Below are 16,380 nucleotides of genomic sequence, written 5' to 3'. Positions count from 1 at the left end.
CTTCTGGTTCACGAGAGACACCTTCAGCTATGATGCAGCCAATGAATGACCCTAGAGGTGGTGGCGCCTACAGGCTTTTGACTGCTGGGCACCTCCTCGTGCTGCACCAGCTCCCAGACCCATCTGTTCCCAGGTGGGTCCGGCCCTGCCGGATGAAGCCAGGCAGAACCAAACGGCTCTCATTTGTTCCTCTGATCTCCTGTTCCTTTTCCATGCGTGTCTTTTCTTCTGCTTCTCCTTTGATCACATGCGTAGAATCTAGAGAGTCAAATCTTTTTTTTTTTTTAAAGATTTTATTTATTTATTTGAGAGAGAGAATGAGAGAGAGAGAGCACATGAGAGGGGGGAGGGTCAGAGGGAGAAGCAGACCCCCCGCTGAGCAGGGAGCCCGATGCGGGACTCGATCCAGGGACTCCAGGATCATGACCTGAGCCGAAGGCAGTCGCTTAACCAACTGAGCCACCCAGGCACCCTAGAGAGTCAAATCTTGCTCAAAGGTTTATACACGGATTGTAACTCTGCAGCCCCCTAATCCTCCCCCACAAACATTTTAGAACTCTTTCATCTGTTTTTTTTTAAACCAGTGTATCTCCATGTTTCTACATAATTTGCATAAACTGCTGTCTCCTGGTTTATCACTTTTAGATAGCCTGTTGCCTTCCTGTTACAGTGTATGAGAATTTTAGTTCTCTTTTCCTCTTAACACTTTATACATACATTTAACACTACTATACATATCCAGTGTCTTCATTATTGTGACAATAACAAATGGTCACACAGAGCAAGTACATACTATGATCATAGGTAAGGAGTGGTGGAGCTGGTTTGCTCTCAGCCTTACTCCCATGATTATGTATGCCATGACCAAAATGGGGCTGGTAGGGGTGCCTGGGTGGCTCATTCGGTTAAGCGTCTGCCTTTGGCTCGGGTCATGATCCCAGGGTTCTGGGATTGAGCCCTATATCGGGCTCCCTGCTCAGCGAGGAGACTGCTCTCCCTTTCCCTCTGCCTGTCGCTCCCCCTGATCGTGCTCTCTCTCTCTCTCTCTGTCAAATAAATAAATAAAATCTTTAAAACCAAAACAAAACAAAATGGGGCTGGCAGAGTCTACCCTCAGTGGGTGGTGTTTCTATTATTGCTGTTGATTGTATTAATCTGGGCAGCATATGAATGTCTCCTGTTTGCTGGCTTCTCTGCTGAGTGTTGGTTCTAGAAAGATAACTGAGACTTGACCCATGAAGTGCCTGATGGAAGGAGACCCATGGTGGGTGTTAGTTTCCTTTTTCTGCCCTCCTGTAGCTCACAATCTGGTGGGGAGACAGGCATTGAAGATGCGGCATGAGGCAGCACGGATAAGAACCAATGCAGGGGGCTGTGGGTACATTCCGAGCGTTGCGTTTGAACTGGGGGCCTGATGCCGGAGGCCAGGTGTGTCCAGAGGCTGGATCACCAGGCAGGAGGGTGGCGAGCCAAGTGTGACATTGGGAAAGAACACAGGGAATCTAGGGCAGGCGGGGTATCTTGTGGTCTAGAGAGGAGGATGTACGCTAGTGTTAGGCTCTTCGGGTTCCTTAGGTGTCCTTCAGTACCTGTGTTCTGGGACAGTAAGGAGGAATGCTGGGAAGAGACTGGCCTTCCTTCCATGGTGCCATCCTTGTGTGTGAATCATGAACCCTCCCTCACCAACTTGGTGGGATGGAGGGTTTCTTGGATGTTTTCACTAAGGAGCCAGCTCAGTGCTGCCTTTTCTGCAGTATGAACTTCAAAGTGTCCTGAGGCAGGGGACCAAATGCCCGAGTTCTGCTCCTGTGGTTTTCCTCTTGGGGGAGCCTCTCACTACTTTTCCTCTTTTCCCTCTTAGCCTTGTATCATCAAGATTAAAGACTTTTTTGATGCCGAAGATTATTATATTGTTTTGGAATTGTAAGTAGTAAACTTTTCTATTTGTTTCTATTTAATTGCTTATAAACCACCAAAGAATCTAAGGCTGGGGTGCATTTTTCTCATCCTGGGGACCCTCATCATATGTATGTGTTGGTGGGGCTCTCAAAGTGTGCATGTGGGGTTAGTGTTGATTTTAAAATTCCTCCAGTGTTTCCAAAGGCACATGGATTAGAGGTTCCAGGCCCTGGGTCTGAGGCCTGAGTTTGAATCCCACTCTGCAGGTGACTCCCTGTGAGTTAGTTTACTTCATGTCTCTGAGTCTTATTTTCCTTGTGTTGTGGGGGTGGTAATAATGATACCCCCATGCGCAGAGTCATGAAGATTAAATACTATGAGGGATAGAAAGTGCCCAGCAGAGCCCCTGGCACACGTAGTTGCTCAAACACAGGTGGATATTAATTATTCTGAAACACGTGCCTGGGTGGATCTCTCTGCTCAGGATGGCAGTACTGGGTGGCGCCTGATTATCTTTTTGTTGCTGGTTTACTTGCTGGTCTATTTCAGTAACCACAAAGTCCTGTCTTCTGTGGTGTGGCCCAAACAATTTCCTGCCTCATCCCTGGCAGAGGCCTGTCTTGAGGCTCATTCCTACATAAATATGTAGTGTTTCTGGGAGCGGCTGTTGTCAGGCGGGGCTTTGCTCCTGAGTGGCCCACAGTGCCTAAGCAGGTTGGCCACCAAGATTTTATAGTAAACAGCCTCAGTCATAGTACTAGGAAAGATTGGACGACCCTTGGGATGCTTAAGGGTATATCTGTTGCTGTTTGGACCTACTTAAAACAGTTCAATAATAATACGATAATAGTCACTGAGACTAATGAAGTGCTTACTATGGGCCAGTTCCTGCTCTCAGCACTTCACATGGATTGACTCCTTCACCCTTCATGACAGTCATCCAGGTGACTTACAAGTTACTGATGGGTTACTGTGTTTAGCCCCACTTTACAGAAAAGGAAACTGAAATTCAGAGGGATTGAATAACCCTGCCAAGCAACCACATTGTGCCAACTGCCTTACCTACATTAATTATCTCTTAATTTTTACAACAGCCATCAAGGTGAAGGGGGGGAATTATCCCAATTTTTTGAGGCAGAAACAAGCTCAAAGAGGTGATATAACTTGCCCAAAGTCCCACAGCTGGGATGTGAGGGAACTGGGGTTCAGACCCCGCTTGCCTGGTTGCGAGCTTCTGCTTGCTGCTCTCGCCCAGCCACAGAATCCCCTGGGGTGTGTGATAAAAATGCAAACTCGTGGGCTCCACCTCCGGTCCACTGAGTCAGATTCTTAAAAGCTCCCAAGTGTGTCCGGTGCCCACTGCCCACTCCTTCCATCTTTTCCCTGTTCCTTCGTTTCCAGCGAGGGCCTCTTAACCGTGGAGAGGAGACTTGCTACTTCACTGCCCTTAGAAACGGGAGTCCTCTAGAGTGAATAAAAAAGGCAGCTCTTTGCTTGTCTGAAACAGTGTGTCTTGTTGGCGTTATTGTCTTCCGCCCAAGCCCCCTGCTTTGCCTGTGTCTTTCAGGATGGAAGGAGGAGAGCTCTTTGACAGGGTGGTGGGGAATAAGCGCCTGAAAGAAGCTACGTGCAAACTCTATTTTTACCAGATGCTCCTGGCTGTACAGGTAAAGGGTTCCTTCGGTTCCTTTGACGTCCTGCTTGTAGGTGAACTGCTCCCGAAGTCAGGCAGAAAGCGAGGGATGGTGCGTAGAACCCGGAGGGCACAGAGTCTGTCTTGGCAAAAACATCCCCCCCCGCTTTGACTCAGCCGGGAAAGCTTTTGCTGGGAAGCTTAAGCGACAGAAGAGGGGGAGTTACAGAAATAAACAGGGCCCCACTTGTCTTCTCTTTAACTTGGAGGTCTTTCTGAGGGGTACTGATCTCTACTTGGGCTTGAACCTTGTAGAAACCTCCCCCTTACTGGCTGGGGGTTGCGGGGGGGTTGCGGCAGGTGGGAGAGTAAGGCTGGCAAGGCGGGCTGGTTGTGACGGATCGCTCTCCCCGCCGCACAGTGACAGGTGGCCCCTTAGGTGCAGCATCCTGTGAACGGCGGCGGCGGGTGGGCAGGCACGTGCGCCGCCTTCTCTCTTCCGAGGAGCAGCTGGTCGGGTCGCACACTGCCTGCTTCCGAACATCACCTTTTCAAACCAAATTCAGCTGTAGCGAGTCCCCGCCAAGATTTCTTCCCTTGAAGACCTACTCCCCGCAGGAAACAGTGATTTGGAAGCAGCTCCCCTGTTGAGTGGGGGTTGAGGGAGATTTTCCTGGGGCTGATTCACCTGGGTTTGCCCTCCCTGGGGGCTTTGACAGGCCTTTCTCCTGTTAACAGTATTTTGGAGGAATTTTTTGCTCCTGGCCCAGAGGGGCATCCAGATGAGTTGAAGTCCATTAGCCCCTAACCAGTGCTTTACTCTCTTAATGATTTATTCTCTCCCAATGAGTTGAGTGCAGATCAGTGGATGTGGGAATTTTTTTCCCAAAGAAATGACTTGGTGTATAAAAATGATGAACACACAGACAAACATCAACATTGCATTTCAGACATAGAGATTGTGAAGATGAACTCAGTTTTTGTGTTGAGGAATACGTGAACTCTGGGTATTTAAACATAATTTACAATTAGGTACTTTACAGAGGCCTTTAAAAAATATTCTCAGGGAAAGAATAACCAAATACATTATTTTGATGGAACTTTTATGGTTTACTTTAATAAGGTCTCAAAATACTTTTATCACCCATTTACATTTTTTTTTAATTTTGTGAGAAAGAGAGAAAGAGGGAGAGAGAGAGAGCATGAGCATGAGTGGAGGGGGGGTGGTCAGAGGGAGAAGCAGACTCCCCTCTGAGCAAGGAGCCTGATGCAGGACTTGATCCCAGGACCCTGGGATCATGACCTGAGCAGAAGACAGACACTTAACTGACTGAGCCACCCAGGCTCAGTTTTTACTATTGATATTTTTACTATTTACATTTTTACTATTGAAATTGACACCTTATATTTCTGGCAATGTGAAGGGGTGTTTATTATTTTGAAGAGTGAAATAAATGGTCTATTGTCATAAGTGGCATTTTAATCTTTTTCTTTTCAAGATTTTTTTAAATCTTTTTTTTTAAAGATTTTATTTATTTATTTGAGAGAGAGAATGAGATAGAGAATGAGAGAGAGAGAGAGAGCACAAGGGGGGGAGCGGGAGAGGGAGAAGCAGACTCCCCGCTGAGCAGGGGAGCCCGACGTGGGACTCGATCCCAGGACTCCAGGATCATGACCTGAGCCGAAGGCAGTCACCCAACCAACTGAGCCACCCAGGTGCCCGATTTTTTTAAATCTTTAATCACACCAACGTGGGGCTCGAACTCACAACCCTGAGATCAAGAGTCGAATGCTTTACTGACTGAGCCAGCCAGGTGCCCCTAAAGATTTTCCTGAAAACAAATTTGTGGGGCACCTGGGTAGCTCTGTTGGTTAAGCGCCTGCCTTCAGCTCAGGTCATGGTCCCAGGGTTCTGGGATTGAGCCCTGCGTGGGAGTCTGCATGGGAGCAGGGAGTCTGCTCCTTCTCCCTCCTCCCCGCCCCCTGCTTGTGCTCTCTCTCACTTGCTCACTCTCTCAAATGAATAAATAAAATCTTAAAAGAAAAGAAAAATTTGTAAACTTTAAGCCCTTTACCCAGTAGTTTTCTATGATTTGGGGGAATGTGGTTGTGCGTAACCTGGCTTATGACTTCACCCAGCTATAAGGGTGTGTGTGTGTGTGTGTCTTTACTCACTTACCTACTCCATAAATCCAAGGGTCATGCCTCCCTTTCTGTGTAGTACCTTCACGAAAATGGTATTATACATCGGGACTTAAAGCCAGAGAATGTTCTACTCTCATCTCAAAAAGAGGACTGTCTTATAAAGGTAAGAAATTTATGTTCTCTATGTGGCCACTCCAGTAGATTTCTGTTCATAAACTTATAAAATTCATCAAGTAAAAAGTGGGAGCATAAAAAGGTAGAGAATTTGACCTTTCCACTATTAGCAGTTATTTTAGTGATCAGGCAGTATTGCTCTGATTCAGATTCTAATGAGCATTTATTGAGCTTCACTGTATACAAGCCACTTCTGTTCAGAGAGGAAGGAGGGATCTAGATGGATGAGAGAATCCCATCCCCTTTCTTCCCATGCTTTCTAAGGCAATGTGCTTCCCAAGCCTGGCTTCACTATAGAATCTCCTATTGATTAAAATAAATAAATAAATAAATCATGACACCCAGACTGCATCTCAGAATTTGCTGAAGGTATGAGTATTTTTTCCAAGCTCCTCAAACATTCCAGTGTTGAGATTGGTTGAGAAACTAGGGTCTAAGAAAAACTCTGGATAACTAATTAGGACCGTAGAGTCTGGGTTTGATAAGGGTTATAAACCTTTTGTAAGGTTACAGAGAACCACAGATAAGTTGGAGAGGAAACCTTGAGCTTCCTTGGCCTGGAAATTTTAATTTAAGCAAAATGAAATTTAACTTGCAGTGTTAATGTTAGAGATTCCAGATTAACAGCAGGCATGAACCATATAGGATAGGAACTGATCTAGCCTGCATGCCTTTTAGGACTCACAAGACTATATTAATCTTTTTTTTTTTTTTTTTAAAGATTTTATTTATTTGACAGAGAGAGACACAGTGAGAGAGGGAACACAAGCAGGGGAGTGGGAGAGGGAGAAGCAGACTTCTGGCGGAGCAGGGAACCTGATGCGGGGCTCAATCCCAGGACCCTGGCTGGGATCATGACCTGAGCTGAAGGCAGACGCTTAACGACTGAGCCACCCAGGCGCCCCAACTATGTTAATCTTTTTATTTTATGATACCATTAAAAATGATTCCCTTTTGTCCTTAATTTTAGATTACTGACTTTGGGCAGTCTAAGATATTGGGGGAGACCTCTCTCATGAGAACCTTATGTGGGACTCCCACCTACCTGGCTCCTGAGGTTCTTAATTCCTTTGGGACTGCTGGATATAACCGAGCTGTGGATTGCTGGAGTTTAGGAGTGATTCTTTTTATCTGGTAAGAAAAGTTTCATTGCTTCAGAGTCTGGTTGGAGATAATTAGGTGAAGTCAGAAACGTGTCCAGGTAGAGAGCTTGTGTTTACATTGGGTGATCTTTTTTGATCATTGATTTAAAGAATAATCTGTATGTCTGAATGCCGCTGAGAATATAATTTGATTTCTTTTCCTTTCTCTCTCTACCAACATTAAGCCTTAGTGGGTATCCACCTTTCTCTGAGCATAAGACTCAAGTGTCTTTGAAGGATCAGATCACCAGTGGAAAATTCAATTTCATTTCTGAAGTCTGGGCAGAGGTCTCAGAAAAGGGTATGGATATGAAAGGGTTAAGAATTTGTGGTTTGCTAAAATGTGTGTATGCTGTGGTGGAAATTTATTTTCACATTCTGTTACATTCCTCCTGTTCTTATTTTCTGTTGTTTGTTTTGCACCTTTTGAGGGGCAAAGGAAGTTAACATAGGCTCCAGAACCAGGGTGACCAAGGCTCATATTTTGGGTCTGCTACTCCTAGCTTTGTGACCTTAGGCAAATTACTTAACCTGTCTGAGTTACCCTTTCCTTTATATGTAAAGGGGGTACAGTAGACCCCTACCTTAAAGGTTTTTTGTGAGGGTAGTTGTAATCTAAGCAAGTGTCTGGTACCTAGTAAGTGTACAAAATAATAAGTAACTTTTTAGTACAAAGTCTCCTTTGGGTAAGCATGTAAGAGCTAAAGTAATTTCTTTGTGTTTTAGAATTTAAAAGTATAACTTTGTACTTCTCAAAAGGAAAAGTAGAAAAGGAAACTGTCAGGTCATATAACATAGATAGGATTCTGTTAAACCTTAGGATGTCAAACCTTAGAATGTCGAAGGAATAATATTGTTGCAATATAAAAGCCAGCCTCCACTTGTTGCTTGCTGTCAAGCTTTCTTTCTGCCAAGCCTGCAGTTCCAAGGAGCCTGTTGCTGGCTGAGAAACTCTCACTGTCAATGCATGGGTCTCGAGAGCCTTGGCCGAGAATCCTGAGCTTCCTAGAACTAGGTAGAAGTTCAGATTTAATTAGTTTGAACTTGAGTCCAGCAACGAGATGGGGAACAGGGAGCGTTGAAGAGGTGGTGATGTGTGAGCAAAGGGAGATGGGGGGCATTGTGGTCATTCCTGGTGTTCTCCGAGAGCTCTGAAGACAGACAGTGAGAGGGACTGCGGGGGAGGGGGTCCCTGCCCCCCACACCTGCTGACTTGCGATGACTTTAGCCTCTCTCTCTTTCTGGATGTTGGCCTGTCATCTGGCATGCTTTAATTTTGCTGACTTAATGTATCTACCCTTTCCACTATGATTTGATATTTGATTATCATTGTTTTAGCTCTGGACCTTGTTAAGAAGTTGTTGATAGTGGATCCAAAGGTGCGTTTTACGACAGAGGAAGCCCTAAGACACCCGTGGCTTCAGGTGGGTATGGGACAGTGCTTGCTGGCATAAACTATATAGGCAGCTCTTAGCTGTGCCTGAGGGATAAAGGAAGAAGTTGGAAACGTGGCCGCTTTGTTGAGACTGTTTAATGCACCTGCTTTAGAATGAGCTTAGGTGTCTCGGGTATGTTTCTGTGTGTATATGGTTCATGAGTGTAGGTGTGTCTTTGGGTACAACCTTTTCAACTTGTGGCTCCTGGGATCCCAGGACAGCTCACTTTATGGCCTGTCCTAGTCCCACTTGGGTTCCCCGAGTCTGCAGTTCGGCAGTGGTACTTTGAGAAGTGGTTCTAGCTCGGAACCTCCACCGCCACCCCCACCTGTGCTAGCCTCTTCCCTCAAACAGGTGGGATGGGCTGCATCCCAGCTGTCTTCAGCCTGAAGTCAGGGGAGCCGGGGAAGGAGGAGGAGGAGGGCAGCTTCTCTGGGGGAGGATCTGGTTATTTCTTAAGCCTATGTGATTGGGCATATAGGGTCCCACTTATTCTTGGTGAGTAAACATGCCATTAATGCACCTTTCAAGTCTGTATTATCTATGTGTCCCTGCCAGGGCATTGTGGCTGTTGTTGGATTATACCCTGACCTCATTCTAGCTGCCAGACTTGCAAGTCCTTTGTGGCTTTGCTGGACTGATCTTTGGTTTTAGAACTAGCTACAGCGTGGGGCAGGTTTTCTGATGGATGTCAGGCCTTCTGTTAAGTGCAGTTCCACTCAGTACAGCCATATCCCTTTTTGTTAATTTCCATTTGGTCTGTTTCCTGTGGGGATGGGGAACTTAACCAGCTAGCTTGAGCTAGAGGCTCAAGTACTCTGGGGATTACTAGCCCAGAAACTCATCCAGGCCGTCCAGTCTCAGTATTGTGCTCCTGGGACTCTGGGAAGACTGTCCCTATTCTTTCTCTCTTCCAGCCCTCCATACCTAACAGTTATGCTCAGGCCAGCTCAGGTTGAGAACAACAAATCCTTAAAAGAAAAAAAAAAAGTAGATATATTTGTTTGGGTTATTGCCCTGGAAACAGCAGTCTCCCCCCAGAAGAAATCTGTCAGATGATTTAGCACTTAATAGACCACACAGATTTAAAACAGCAGGACCCTGGAGAAAAGGAATTTGGAAACAAGGGTGCCTTTGCATGTGGGGATTTAATTTTGATGAAAAAGAAAAACATGCCTCTTGGCTCTTTTTATGTGCCCTAATAGGGAAACTCTTGGGGCCAGATGTGGACTTAGAGGAGCTGTGCTAGTCTTGGGGAAAAAAAAAATGGAGCTTGCCATTTAGGCCAGGGAACAGGGTTTGTAGCCGCCTGCAATTCACGAACGTGCGTAACCTATTTTTCTTGTTCTGTTTGTCTCAGAAGAAAACTGTTACTAACAACTGAGGAAAAGGTGAGGTTCAGTTCTGCCACAGTGGTCTCACTGGAATACTCTTGTCCACATTTTGTTTTTGCTGCAAAAGGTGGAATGAGCACAGTGAGGACAAGAATGCAGACACTGCCTGTGTTAATCATCTGCTAGTGATAGCTTAGGTTTTATTTTGGGGAATTTCAGTGTTTTTGAAGAAGCCAAATGGCTTTGTGGCTCTGGCCCTGGACTGAGTGTTTGGAATGTGAGTTCCAGTCTCTTTTGCTCTTAACAGTGTTCAGTTTGGGGAACATCCTTTTTTTGGGGGCGGGGGGAACATCCTTTATATCATCCTCTGACACCCCTATAACATCCACTCTTTGGCCTCATATTCACTTTCTGAAATCGAGAACTCTTTCCTGCTTGCTTTTGAGGCATTTTACAATTTAAATTTTTGAGTAGACTGTAGACATCTCCGAGAAAGGTGTTTGCAGATACACATTGCTACCTGTGGTATATAATGAGCTCCTTTTTCAATATTACTGCTAATTGATGCCTTGTTTTATTTTTTTAATTTATCATTTTTTAAAATATTTTATTATTTGAGAGAGAGAGCATGAGTGGGGTAGGAGCAGCCAGAGAGGGACAAGCAGACTCTGTGATGATCGTGGAGCCTGATGCGGGGCTCGATCTCATGACCCTGAGATCATGACCTGAGCCAAAATCAAGAGTCAGACGCTTTACCAACTGAACCACCCAGGCTTCCCGATGACTTGTTTTAAATATAGGCCTAAATAGGCTTGTGGGCAGTTCTGTCTGGCTGTCTTAAAGAGCTGCCATATGGCATGTTGCTGTGTGCTTTCATTTCTTTATGCGTTCATTCTTTCAGAGGACGGTTAATGAGCTCATGTGTCAACACTTAGGTACTGGGGATGCGAAGAAGAGTAAGATAAGTCCTTGCCTTGGGGAGCTGACAGTCTGGGTGGGTACAACCCCGACCATAGTCACAGCAGGGCAGTGGGATACACGCAGCAGTAGGGGTAGGTGTAGAGTATAGGGGGGATCCTCAGAATGAGATAGGGTCACAGTTCTTGGGTTTCAGGTATTCACAGGTTCACACAATATGAAGAGCTTCTAAAGGCTGAGTGGCCTGGGGATGACGTGGGTGTATTAGTTTGCTCGAGCTGCTATAACAAAATACCCCAGACGGGTTGGCTTAAACAATAGAAATTTATTTCCTCACAGTCCGGGAGGCTAGAAGACCCGATTTCAAGGTGTTGGCGCATTTGGTTTCTCCTGAGGCGTCTCTCCTTGCCTTCTCTCTGTCCTCACATGGTCTCTTCTCTGTACTCACATCCCTGGTGTCTCTTTCTCTTCTTCTGAGAACATCAGTCATATTGGATTGGAACCTCACCTTAATAGTCTCATTTTTACTTAATTGCCTCTTTAAAAGCCCTGTCTCCAAATAGTCATTGGGGATTACTATTTCAACATTTGAATTTCGGGGGCGGAGGTGGACACAGTTTAGTCACAATGGGGGACCGCATTTTTATTGTTGATTGAGTCCCTCTATATGGAGGCCCCTTTGCCTTTTACAGTGCCTGGCATCTAAGGCCGATCAGGAAGTAGTTGTTCACTGAGTGAATGAGAAAGGTGGGTGAGATGGATGGGCAGGATAGCAAGGAGGGCATTCCCGGTGGAGGTTGTGAGCAGGAATAGGAGGAAAGAGGGGAAGGAATTTTGAGAGTGGCATAGTGTAGGAAGTGAGATCCTAAGGGAGATTGTGGAGCAGAATCCAGATGAACGTGGTGCTCTCAGAATGGGCAGTGGGGCGCTACACCGAGTGATGCAATAAACTGTGTTGGAAGCAGGTGATTCAGCCACTAGATATAGAGCAGGTGAGTTAATTCTCAAGCAGTGCAATTTTTCTATACATACCAACTGCTGAATATTGGAGGCCTTCACTCCTATGCCCTATGTCCCCACCTACTGTGGTGCTCTTGGCTTAGTGGGAGGAATGGGAGGAGGTTGGGTGGGAAGGTACATGGGGCTTTAGAATCAGGCAGCTGTGGGTCTGTCTTGTGCACACGCTACTTTTGAGTGGCTGAGCTGGGCTTCCAGCTGGCCCCATCCTAGTCATGGGATGTTTCACCTTTCTGAAGGGGGGGAGAGCTGCACCAGGTTACTTTTCAGGATTCCTAGATGCAAATCCTTGAACCCTGCAGAAGTAACATTCATAGAGGTGGGAATTATCCTCATAGACATCTGGGCAGGAGTTCTCTATGCACATATGCACCCCCCCCTTCTCCCTCTAGCAGCACAAAACACCTGTAATGCTGTGGTCTGTTCATCTGTCTTCCTTTCTCATTAGCTCTGGGATATTGTGGGCTTCAGGTCCTTCTGGTGACTTGTGTAGTACTTGCTGGGAGAATTTTCTGGGGTGCTGGGTTGCTTTGTTAGGGTGGCCCTAGTAAATGGTCTTAGTGTTGGCATGGGGAGGGGACACCTCCTGGAAAGATCTGGGGAGCTTCATGGAGTCCGCTCTCAGGGGACTGAGCCAGTCCCAGCCTCTGGCTTCCTGATTACCCTTTCTCAGGATCTGGGATGCTGGTTCTGAAAGTCTGTTGACTGCTAACGTCTGTGGTTCTCTCTGACCCACTGAGGGCATGTGGGTTTGATTTAGCCAGTGTCAGCTGAGCATTGACTGCTGATTAGAGTGCTCCGGGAAGGCAGAGCTGAGGAGCGCATGGCCCATTACCTCCTGGAGCCTCAGCAAGACCCTGCCTTTTGGTGGACAGACTGGGTGTCCTTACCCACTTTTTTCTTTCCAGGGGCAACCCGGCCCTGTCTTTTTAGGAGCGTTCTTTCCTTCAGACACAGTCTACTTAGGTTTTCTTTCTTTCTTTTTTTTTTTTTTCATTTTTTCACAGGATGAGGACATGAAGAGAAAATTTCAGAATCTGCTTTTTGAAGAAAATAAGCCAACGGCTCTACCCCAAGTCCCGGCCCAGGTATTCCAGATGATGGTCGTTAAATGTAGGCTAAGTTTTAAAGAGCTCATGAGCAAGGAGAATGAGCTTGAAAGGTCTCTTTAGTAGCAATTGCTTAATATTTTTTTGGAATAATGTGGTAGATATTTTGTTTCAGCTCGATCTGCTCTAGCACCCTTAGAAGATTTAATAAGAAGAGTATGTTTGATGCATTAAAGAAGCATAGTCAGGGATTGTCATTCAAGAGGTCTCCTGCAAGGCAAAATTGGAAGACTGTATTAGAAGTTCAAATTTAAACTTGTTGAAAATTTATAATCTGGACAAGTGGTTGATTATTTATTGATTAATAATGTTATTCTTCCAAGGTTCTTTGTTAGGATTAGTTAATATCTCTTCATTCCTATCCTGCCTTCTTTTGATGAATAATACCCTCCTCCCCACTGTCCCCTCGAAACTTTATGAATGGGAAACAAAGACAAAAAAGATGGTCTTCCCACAAAAGAGCAAGATTTGGGGCTCCCAGCAAGAGGTATTGTAGTTCCTTTAAACTTCATAATTTAGGAGGAGAGTACAGAGAGGAGGGAGGGTGTTTATGCTGCTTGCTTTCAGTATCCATCAAGTGGTCAGAAGCCACAAGGGAGAGCAATGTCCGTTCAATAAGCATGTCTGAGTTCTGGGCAGGTGTGGTGGGGGTTCAGATGTCAAGGGGGACGACTCCTAATTCTTGGTACTAGAAGTTTCACATGAAATGCTCCAAATGTACTGGAAGTGTAGTGGGACACTTTGATAATCTTAAAGCCAGTGGTTTTCTTTGAGCATTTCTCCCTTTTTACTTCCAGCCTTCCACAAGTCAAAAGCGGCTTCTTGAAGGGGAAGCAGAGGATGCTGACACCACAAAGCGTCTGGCTGTGTGTGCTGCTGTGTCGTGAACTTTGGTTGAACACGAAAGAAACCTGCCTTCTTGAACCTGCTGCCATTTTCTTTAAATCTGTTTTTTATAGTTTATTTTAATTGGGGGGGTGGTTGCTTTTTCACAATCATCAATACACAATTCCAAACCTAGTGGAACCTGGGCTTTGGCTTCTGTTTGATGATGAGCTCTTTAGCGGCACACCTTTTTTGCGTATTTGCAGTTTTGTGCTTTTTGTCTGCTGTTCTGTGTTGGCTGGAACCAGGTGGGTATCCCTGGTCTCAGCCTGGGCAAGCTGCATACAAATTCGAAAGACCCTTTAGAAAGTTGGAGATTGGGGTGGTTTGTAGAGACTGGCTAGTCACCAAAGTCTTCATGAGATGGGAGGTACCTTGGTACCATATACCACAGGCCAGTTTTAAATTCTCACCTCACCTGCATAAAGGTACAGGTCCATCGTCACTGAAACCATAGGACCAAAACGGTTGTCAAATTTGAAATTTTCCTGGTTTTAGGAAGGATACGTGGCACATCAACTCTATTATTTGTAACACCCAGTAGAGTCCTAAAACTAAGCACTTAAATACTTTTGCAGCAAATATTCACAATAAAAGGGTTAGAGAAGACTATAAGTGCCTCATGTCAGTGCAGGTCACTTTTCTGTCAAAGGAGTTATGGATGACTCTCAGGTTTCAAAGCTGTTTGGATTTTGGAAATGCAAATGAGGCATGTGGGCATTTCATGTTGAGCCAACGACAACCAACGAAGCCCTGTATAAAGCCCTTCCCTTGGCTGATCTTGTCCAGTCCTCACAGTGATGCTATGGTATATAAGTCCTCTGACTGCCCTAATGTTGTAGGTGAGGAACCCAGGATGAAGGAATAAGTTGACTTGTCCAGTGTCACATAGCAAGTGGCAGAGATGGGACCCAACCCAGGTCTTCCTGATTCTAATATTCCTCATCTTCTCAGGCTCATATACAGTCAGACTCAGGAATGCTGACTCACGCTGACAAAACCACAAGAGACTGATATCTAAATCCTGAATGCCAGTGTGTTCAGTTATTGTGAGAGGGTACAGCCCCATGATCTGTGTAAGTTGGGACACCTTGGTGGCAAGAACAGAAGCTCATTTAGGTTACTTCATGATAAAGGGGATTTGTTTCAAGGTTAGATGTCTGGCCTGGGATCCATCAGGAACCCAGGCAGCTGTAATGCTTGGTTCCTCTTGTCTCTTTCTGACCCACTGATTTTGCTTCTATCTTTGGCTGGTTGAGAGTAGGCCACATTATAGCTCACTGGTCATGCCATGAGTTGAATGCCTTGGTTCTGATGCCACTGATGAGCCAGCCAGGGCCTCGGGGTACACAGCTGTTGCCGTGGGCAGTTGGGTGGTGGCTGGCAATTTCCTTTAGAAGGGTGTGCAAGCATTCTGAGGCTTGGCTGGCTTGGTGTGTGTGTGTGTGAGCAGGGGCTTGGTGGGGCTAGATGGGGATTTAAGTGGTTTGCATATTTAAAAGAATGAGGTGGAGATTGCCAAGTTAGATGGGTTTTTAGCTCATTTGAATATTTAATGTGAAGGCTGTGGTTTCTTAGGGCATTTTTCCCCTCTTGGGGCAGAGCCAACCAGCCCTTCTCCGTTTCCAGAGCACTTTATATTCGCTCCCTCTGATTATACCGACCATAGTAGATAGAATAATGGCTCCCAAAGATGACCTCATCCTCATCCCCAGAATATGGATATGTTCCTTTACGTGGCAAAAGAGACTTTGCAGATATGATTAAGGATCCTGAGATGGGTAGATTATCCTGTCTCTTCTGTGTGGCATTCTGGGACGGGTGTGTCATCACAGTGTTTGAGAGGGACACACACAGAAGGAGTCAGAGTTAGAATGGAGTGAGCCGCTTTGAAGAGGGAAGAAGGGGCCACAAGCCAAGGGATACAGGCGGCCATGAGAAGCTGAAAAAAGGCAAGGAAATGGATTCTCCCCCTCAGTCTCTCTCCTGAAGGGACTAGTCCTTTACACCTTGACTTTCACTAGTGGAAATGATTTCAGACTTCTGAACTACAAAACTATAAGAACAAATCTGTGTTAAGCCACCCAATTTGTGGTAATAGAGGCCATAGGAAACTAAGATGTCAGCTGCTTATTTGGGGCCATCCAGCATACACTTCTTCCTGACCTCACTCCAGTTTTCTTTTGAGGCAGTTCTTTTCCCTTATCCCATGAAGTTATGGAGGAAAGGGGGAGTTGGTAACGCTAAATGTCTGCCTGCCCCCCGACTATGAAGCTGAAGGGGTACAAGGTCTTCCTTCCCTGGTGGAGCTCCTCCCACTAGCCTCCTACCTGGAGGTGGGCCCAGGACTTCGAAAAAATGAGCAAATGGAGCTGGGATGGCAACATTAGTGGTAAAAACAATACTGTGCCAATCTGAGCTCTCTGCACTTCCTGACTTTGGCTTTGAAATTGCTGAACTTTTATGTCCTTATCTATAAAGTGGGTGCAGTAAGAGTAGCAGCCTCATATGGTGTTTGTGAGGATTGAATGGGGGAATGTCATTTAAAGTGCCTGGTGTGTGATAAGGATCTATCAGTGTTGCCTTCCATCCTTAAAGTGTGGGAGGATCACATATAAGTAGCCAAAGGGTGCCATGGAAAAATCTTGAGCAGGGACATAATATCCGTTCAGTTTCTGGGGTGGCGGG

The 16,380-nt window shown here is 45.7% G+C and overlaps 1 protein-coding gene across 9 annotated transcripts in view; it reads left to right on the top strand.

Moving 5' to 3' along the window:
• CHEK2 (checkpoint kinase 2) overlaps positions 1 to 13,827 on the top strand; it is an 85,854-nt gene extending 72,027 nt beyond the window's left edge. For all 9 annotated transcript variants that reach the window (XM_064578598.1, XM_064578596.1, XM_064578597.1 and 6 more), the window contains 8 exons: positions 1,862 to 1,923; positions 3,467 to 3,566; positions 5,754 to 5,840; positions 6,822 to 6,985; positions 7,179 to 7,294; positions 8,332 to 8,417; positions 12,706 to 12,786; positions 13,605 to 13,827. In XM_064578598.1, coding sequence (XP_064434668.1) covers positions 1,862 to 1,923; positions 3,467 to 3,566; positions 5,754 to 5,840; positions 6,822 to 6,985; positions 7,179 to 7,294; positions 8,332 to 8,417; positions 12,706 to 12,786; positions 13,605 to 13,694 — 786 coding nt within the window. In that variant the 3' untranslated portion in view covers positions 13,695 to 13,827. The remainder of the gene's footprint in view (positions 1 to 1,861; positions 1,924 to 3,466; positions 3,567 to 5,753; positions 5,841 to 6,821; positions 6,986 to 7,178; positions 7,295 to 8,331; positions 8,418 to 12,705; positions 12,787 to 13,604) is intronic.
• Positions 13,828 to 16,380: the final 2,553 nt, after the last annotated feature.

Source organism: Mirounga angustirostris, unplaced genomic scaffold (assembly GCF_029215605.1).
Source record: "Mirounga angustirostris isolate CCGP_5_RB_7025 unplaced genomic scaffold, mMirAng1.0.hap1 SCAF_14, whole genome shotgun sequence".
Taxonomy (NCBI): Eukaryota; Metazoa; Chordata; class Mammalia; order Carnivora; family Phocidae; genus Mirounga; species Mirounga angustirostris.
This window is presented reverse-complemented; position numbering and strand designations above follow the sequence as displayed.